An 8,058-nucleotide genomic window follows, 5' to 3' on the forward strand; every position below is an offset into this window, starting at 1 on the left:
GTTAAACATAAAATAGTAGTTAGAGACGCTATTCTTTTACCTTATCAGAATCAGAATACTTTATTAATCTCAAAGGAAATTATGATTCTTCCTATGGGTTGGAGGGGAACATGATTTGTAGACCATTAGGGTGGAGTTGTATACCTCTCTGGGGATATTGAGTGGGCATGGTGTAACACATCTGTACTTTATTAATGGCATTTCAATGTAGTGTCATTTAAGCAACATTGAAATCATTATTATGAAGATGTTCTGTAAATCTCGTCAGTGCATAACTATTCTAATGACACAATTTGAACTGGAGCATTGATTGAGCTGTATATATTGTTTTTGTTGTGTTTATCAGTAACAAGACTTTTTCACTATTTGCAAAATCACTTTGACCATACATTAACCAAGTATTCTACAAACACTTAGATCTACCTTCCACATTCTTTGATAAGGTAACACATTGTTCCTTATTGTAGAGTCTTTGAATCCCTTGCAATTTTTGCACATTGTTACACATCTGGTGATCATCACTCATCATAATCTTTGTTGGGAAATTTTTGCAGCTCACCTACTGCCAAGCCAACTTTGTTTACAAAGCACTTTAAGAATAGCGAGCACTGGCCATCTCTCCGTTTGTATCCCTGTAGCATGTTGGAGCAAAAGTCCTCTGTCAGCTTTTGCAACTGAAACCTCATGAGCAGCTTCATTTATTATGTGCCTGTTAAAAATATTTCACAGCCTCAGATAATAATTAGATTGTATGAGCAAACTTTGAGAGAGTTTAACAGTTGACTTTCAGTGCACGTGATCATTGTATGATAGCAAACTGTAAATGACAGCAGAAAGTGTCTCTGCTGCCCTCTACAGTAAGTGTTCAGAATGGTTCTGTCAGGGTTCGTGGGGTTTTGGCCCAGTGTTTTCAGTTTGTTCATGTTCTCTGTTTATTTTCCACATGTTCACAGTTTCTGTTTTATTATGTTAGCCATCTGTCTGTGTGCGTTATGTTCTCTTCCACTTCCCGTGGATCATTAGTTAGATTAGTTCAGCTGTCTACTCACCGGTCTCTAATCATCATCGTATTTAAACCCTCAGTTCCCTCAGTTCATTGTCTTGTCATTGTTGTCATCAGTTTTGCATCTGTGTTCCAATACAGTTCAGTCAGTCTTTCAGTTCAGCCAGTAAGTTAGTTGTCCATCTCATGTTCTGTTCATCCTGTCCACATAATAAACACCAGCCTTCACCAAGCCATGAGTCCAGTGTTTGGGTCCTCTCTTCCTTCCTTCCACACTGTGACACCCTGATAGGTTCCTGCAAATGCTTCCACTAAATGCAAACAGTTAAGGTTGCACCTCCAGTTCTTTTTTCTTTGCCCTCAATGTCAAAGATGGTTTCAACATATTTTATTTCTTCTTTGCCATCTTTATCTTTGGCATTAGATTCTAATTCCAGTGGTGGAGACGAAACACCCGTGCACTTACCCGACCTCAACATTGTTTAACCTTTCTGTACTTCACTGCAACCTTTTTAATTTGGCGTGCAGTTTCCCTCTGAATTTTTAAGTTCCTCAAACATAGTTTTGTAGATTCTATGTTATAACCCTTGAATGCTTCTCTCTCTACTCAAGCTATGCAAAGCATTGACAGGTATGGGTAAGTCTACTGCTAAACATGATGACTTGACCAGATAGGTTTGGAAAACTGCATTTTGTACTTAATTGGGTTGTTGCCTGATATTAACATTGGTTTGACGATACTCTTTCACAGCACTTTACATTGTAAAGAACTCTGGACTGACATTGTGATTGTTTCAAACTCTGAGTAGAAGCTCTGATTAAAAACAAAAAAGCAAAAGTATATAAAAGAGTAATACCATGACAAGGTAATTGCACTTTGTGTCATTTAGCTCAAGTCATTTTGCTATGAATAAAATAAAATAATAACTAAGATTTTTTTTAAAGTGTGAGTGCATTCATAGTGTTACCTAAGTGCAGTTGCCTATGCAGTCATGCAATGTCCACAGAATATAAACTATGCATAGCAAAGCCTGTTAAAGGTGACTGAACAGTAGCAGTCTGTTGAAGTTCTCTTTGAAGGTATTGGTGTGGCTCTAAACCAGAGCGAGAGTGCACACAGCTGGGTGTGAACACAATGAGATGCAAAGTGCTGTGAGGCATAAACTAAACAGAAATCAAACAGAAGAAACATGCAAACAAGGCTAAAACAAGAGAAGATTCCAGTCCTCTTTAAAAGGCACAAAAATCTTCCATGATTTGATGGTAAAATATGCTCAAATCATAGCCTAGCCAGTTAACAGCAAGATTAATGGATTAAAGGAGGGATCTAAGGGTACATTTTTCACCATCTTACAATGCTGTGATTGCAGCCATACCCCAACTCTCTCTGTGAATGGTACTCATGGCCATTGATCAGTGGGCTTTGATTAATGGTCATGAGAATTTGCATAATTATGATGAAGGAACTGACCTCCCAGCCCATTGTTCCCTCAGTGGGCTGGTTTCAGTCATTATGCAAATGTACTGTTTATAAGATTGGAAACCTGCACTGAGCTGAGACTGAAGAAGTCACTTGGATGAGTGACGAAACGTTCCTCCCACTGAAAACACTACGTCCAGATAAACAAAATCAACTTTTGGAGACTGAGGATTAAAAAGTACTTATTGTTAAGTTGCTGCTTTGTGAAGAAAGCAGAATGCTGTACAAGCTCAAGATTATGATCTATGTTACCTGATAAATGTGTGATTAAGGTTTTGTGTAATCAGTTCAGCTGAGACGAGTGATAATGGAGGGGATTTTACTCTGTCATCAAGGAGGAGGAAACTAGTTCCACTTTACCACAACAGTAAAATAAAAAAAGATGACATTTTTTTAATGCTATGTGACAGGTTTACTAAGTGAGGCAAAATACTGTAATGACACAATCGCAGACATGGTCTACTAATAGTGGTCTGTAATTTATATAATGAGATACAGCCAGTTCACTTCAGTATAAAACAGCATTGTGCAGAGAGAATGCAAATTAGTGGCTCAATAATCGCGAGGAGGGAGCGTGAGGTAGAGCACTGCAGGCCTACTAACCAAAATAATGCAGTGTGAGCTCAGGTTTCACGCAAGTTTTCCTCTCAGATAGCTGAGAAGAGAATGAGTGTGCTTTTGATATAATAAATAACTTGCTGAGCACGGTGCAAAGGGATCTGAGGATTAGGACTAGGTGTAGCGCATTTACCCGGTAATCCCCCACCCACTTTGCCTTGATCTCAATGAAGTTTTCATCTAGGAAAAGAGGTTAGGAATAGGGACTAGGAGGGACTTTTGGAATGTACCCATTGTCTCATCATTTCCCTCTCAAAAATCTGCTTCTTAGATGGAGCACCTGAAATCAGCAGGTCCTGATAGTATGGAACAATTTGTCCACAAGATGGAGCCACAGGTTCAGGCTTGGACTGGATGAGTGGTTTCCAAACAAGTAATGTCATGTACTTCCGCTTGTGAATAATCTTTCTCACATCAGGATGATGGACTTCAAATTGTTTCAAAATTTCCTTATATCCCATCTCATATTGATGGGCAGCAACAAATGCTTCTGGTAAGATTATTGTTGATATCTTTCCTCTTTGGCGTTGTGTTAGCACACACACTGAATGCTTCTGTTTTAATAGGTGCTCCCTGCAGTATTCTTTTTCTCCTCCACCACTACTGTGTAGGAGAAGTGTAAGAAGATAATTTGCATAAAGCAAAGCATAGGTCTTGCTCAATGTCACATTGGACAAACAAATTAGAGTAGCATTTTGCTTTAATGGTTAGCTTGGAAGTGCAAGAAATACAAATTCAAACAAAACAAGTGATTTTGGACATTAGACATGAAAGATAAATGAAAGACAGTATTAGCAAACTTAGCTACTTTGGACTTGCATATGAGAGCATGAGGGTGGGAATGGATGTTTGTATCTGTGTGTGCCTGTTTGTTTGTGTCTATATGTCAGGTTGGGTATCAGACGCCACCTCTCTGGGGACATCTCAGGCCCTCCAAGGTATGGAGGCCTATCTCCCCCCCACCACTCCCCCTGCCAGTGGCAGACGCCCTCAGACATCAGTGCATTGGTGGTTCTTTGTGTCCAGGTACACACCAGCTCACTCCTGGTGGCTGCTTGTCGGGGCCTGGGGCCTGGAGCCTGGGGCCCCTTCGGGGGTGGGGTGCCCTCGGCCTCTCGGCCTGGGGCTCGGTCACTCTGGCACAGCTGGCTGCCGGCGGAGCCCCCCGTGGCTTCTGCTCCGTGGCTGCTGAGTGACCCCTCATCTGGACTCTCCTCAGCTCTTTCTGGGATAGTGGCACGGCTGCCCCTCTGTTGGTCTTCCTTGGTCTCTTGTGTTCTGGGGGCCTCTGGAGTTTTGATCTCCTCCATACCTGCTTCATGCCCTGGTGGACGGGGCTGTGGCCCCCCACACCCTCTAGCAGATCATTACATGAAGGAACCTTTTAAATACAAGCGCGCTCATGCTCACAGGTGTACACACGGGTGCTCACACACACAAACTACACCCTTTTTGGCTCCTACCTCAAAGCAAACTGTGCGCTGTCGATCCTATGTGCTGCACAATAATATTCAGCATTTAGTATTTGCTGTTATATTCACATAGATCATCGTGATGATGTTGTTTATTGTATTGCTCTCTTTTTTTGCTTGTTTTCTCTTTTCTCTTTCTCAACAGGTAATCCAGGTGATTGATATATGTATTTTTTGTCTGTTTGTTTTGTTGGTGTTTGTTTTTTGCCGTTTATCACCGTTCCTCTTCCCCGCTGTTTTTCTTTCCCTCTTTCCTTCTCACTTTTCTTTTCCTCAGTTAAGTCTGTCCCATGTGTAGCAAGTGAAAATAAAATAAAATAAACAATAAAAGGTGAATCAAATAGACCAATACGGCAAGGCCGGGATGGTCCATTTGGTAAAGTAAATCCGTTGGGCATCTTTCTTTGCCTTTAGACAATAATTCTGATGGCAAAAGAACCAAACGGGACAGGCGGGAAAAAAAGAAAGAAAAAAAAGAAGCTACTTTGGACTTTGAAATTTAGCTTTATTGAGAACCTGTTGAAATTTTTCCTCCTTATAAGATACTAAAGTTGGAACAGTGTTAGAGTTGAATGGAAATCATGTACGATATGGCTCAAACTTGGCTTTCAAAAAGACTGCAGTACATTTAAAAATATGAATTTGAAAAATACTAATCTGTTGTGAGTTTGTGGCGTGGGTGTGTTCTCTGGCCGGCTGCCGAGAAGGGGTGGTGCAGCGAGCTCCCGGGGCAGAGGTGGGGTGAACAGGTGTGCTTGGATGAGGGATTGATTGTGACTCTTTATTTTCATAGTGACAGTCGGAGAGGGAGGATGCGGACGTGACAGCAGAGCGGGAGTGTGTGTGTCCCCTGCATATGCTGAAACCACAGTGAAAGCTTAAATAAATAAAAGTGCTGTCACCACGTCATTTGCCTTGGTCTGTACGTGTGTCTGTGTCCGACTTCACAGAGTTTGATTCTAGGCTTCACTGTTTTATGCAACAAAAACTGAGTGAGTCTGTAAATAAACCACTCAATTACTGTACAATTGTTTTTCTATGTGTGCATGTATCTGTGAAAATAACAGGGACAAACCTAAAACACGGGCACTTTGGTGAATTTCATCTACTTGCATTAAGGGCTTTGACCGTGCCTCAATCATCTCCACATCATGTTCATGTACTGTCATCATCACTGGAACCATATTAAAATGTAAATAAAATATCTGCACTCATTTGTTCATATCAGACAAAAATGAATTTTAAGTCATATCTTCTAAAGAACCTGGTCACAAAATTAAGTCCCTTGACCATCAAGGCACCTTTGGTTAATATTTAAATTCTACAGCTCATCTGGGTTCTCGTCTAAATTTGCATTTTATTAGATGATAAGTACAGCACTTTGCAAAAGTCTTAAACCACCAATCATTTCTTTTGCTTGCAAGGAGCAAGACCTTCAGGACACTTTCAAGGACACTACTACAGTAACTGCTGTTTTGAATAAGTTCCTGGGTGCATAAAGGTAATAAAACATGCTTACAAGGCACAAGGTTTGCCAGCAGTCCCACCCTTCTCAAACCAAGGCTTCCCTGTGTCCTTGAAGACTCATTACTTAAATACTTTTTTCTATTTAATTTCTGAGGCAAAAGAGAAAAAAGAATTTGATTCAAACTCATTTTTAACACTTTTGTTGTTGTTGTTGTTGTTGTTGTTTACATTGTTTCACCAGCCACATAAGAGAGAAATAAAAATACAAATACACACCAGAGAGTAAAATTCAAGCAAACTAAAGTGGCCCAAATACTTATGGACCTAACTGAACGTCCTACACTTCTTCTGCCTAGCCAACATTTAAACAGATACATGTGCACACAAATATCATCATTTCAAAACAAAACAAAAAACAACAAAAAACAACAACAACTGAGTCGAAATGAACTTTGTTAGTGTTGCTGAAAAGAGATGAGTATAATTAGTAAGGTGTGTTTTTATTTTGTATCTTTATCAGTTTTAGCAATATTGTAGTTTCTTATCATTTAGGGATTAATTTTACGCTTTTACAAGACACAAAATAAGTAGGAAACAACCAAACTCTGGTAAGCACAATAAACACACTACTTTAGTAGCAAATAAAATTGTGTCTCTCCGCGCAATCATGTGCCTCCCAGACACTCAGACTCCCTCCTCTCACCTGTTGGGCTCTACACTTCATCTTGGGGTGCAGGCACAGTGGTTTCCCCTCTTCACTCCAGGCCTCGTAGTCCATCTCCTGTCCGTCCACCCACAGCCAGTCTCTGGACAAGAAGCGCAAGCCAATCCAGACGTTATTAGTTGTGTTATGTTTCCTCAGCTCTCTTTGGATCAGCATCGTCTCAGTCTCTGATGCCACACTGGCCAGGTCATTGTGGTGCTCCCTGCAGTACTCCAGAGCTTCCTCCCAAGTCTTTTCCTCCCCGACCACTATTGCTCTGTAGCAGAAGAAGGTTCTTGGATAGCTATATACACTGTGCCATCCATTATTGTCAATACTGCCATAATTTCTGCCTGTTTCATTTCGTGGTTCACCTGATGCCCAGAAAAACCTGGTCACCTCCCCTCCTCCTGACCACATCCACTTGTTTGTGTATGTGGAGCTCCTTTCCAGTCCAATTAAGATGTAGCCAATGTTATTCTTGATCTTCCTAAGTTCTGCAATATCACGTTCGTTATTGACAGGGGCCAGGTCTGTGTAGTACTGCCGGCAGTAAGATAAAGATGCATCCTGATACCACATCTTGTCAACGTGAACATACTTGCTCAAAGTTCCAGATGAGCTCAGCAGGAGCAGGATGCAGGTGAAGATTGGATGCATCGCTCTCTTGATTTCAAACGGGTTTTGAAAATGTATGTGCGTGAATTGACTTTTTATGCTCGCTCATGAGAAAATATTTGCATAGAGCGGCTCTTTCATTCTCTGAATCACACCCACACAACCATATACACTGGTCTTAGTCTAAGTAATTCCTTTCCAGTCCTGACCAGATACCGTCATTAGGTGAGGTCTATCTAACACGGCAACTCAAAACTTCACCCCAAGTCTTTTTGTCCTCAGTATAAACATACTTGAAAAAACTTCAACACACATTCTCATATTTGAGAAATACACTGAGCTACTCCTTGCCCCAGTGCATTCATCCAATGCAAATCAATTTAGAACTTTATTTATAATGTTTGTGCAATGGAGGGGCAGACTTACAAATTCAGAAGGAAATGAAAATTTATTTGCCTCACTTTATCCATGTAAAGGGGTAAATGTAGAGACGAGCTATATAGATATAGTCAATTTACCGCAAAAAAATAAAAAATAAAAATCATTTGCATGGGATTTCCCTTTCTTCATCTGGAGTGATGAGCTTACAGGAACTATGTGAAAACCTGCAATTTCTGCTCATTTGTGTTTTTGTTAACCAAATCAGCGTAAATCAGCACTTTAGAATTACATAATTTTAATAATACATTTACAGTAC

The 8,058-nt window shown here is 40.5% G+C and overlaps 1 protein-coding gene across 1 annotated transcript; it reads right to left on the bottom strand.

Moving 5' to 3' along the window:
* Positions 1 to 6,671: 6,671 nt before the first annotated feature.
* LOC146361417 (C-type lectin lectoxin-Phi1-like) lies at positions 6,672 to 7,403 on the bottom strand. Its single transcript, XM_084921301.1, has one exon. The coding sequence runs from the start codon at positions 7,401 to 7,403 to the stop codon at positions 6,672 to 6,674; it is 732 nt and encodes a 243-aa protein (XP_084777427.1).
* Between the last annotated feature and the right edge of the window lie 655 nt (positions 7,404 to 8,058).

Source organism: Perissodus microlepis, chromosome 23 (genome assembly GCF_051167445.1).
Source record: "Perissodus microlepis isolate ML-2025 ecotype Zambia chromosome 23, ASM5116744v1, whole genome shotgun sequence".
NCBI classification, from domain to species: Eukaryota; Metazoa; Chordata; class Actinopteri; order Cichliformes; family Cichlidae; genus Perissodus; species Perissodus microlepis.

Excerpts from the sequence above, each read along its gene's own strand:
- LOC146361417 (XM_084921301.1), bottom strand. The coding sequence starts at position 7,403 with ATGCATCCAATCTTCACCTGCATCCTGCTCCTGCTGAGCTCATCTGGA.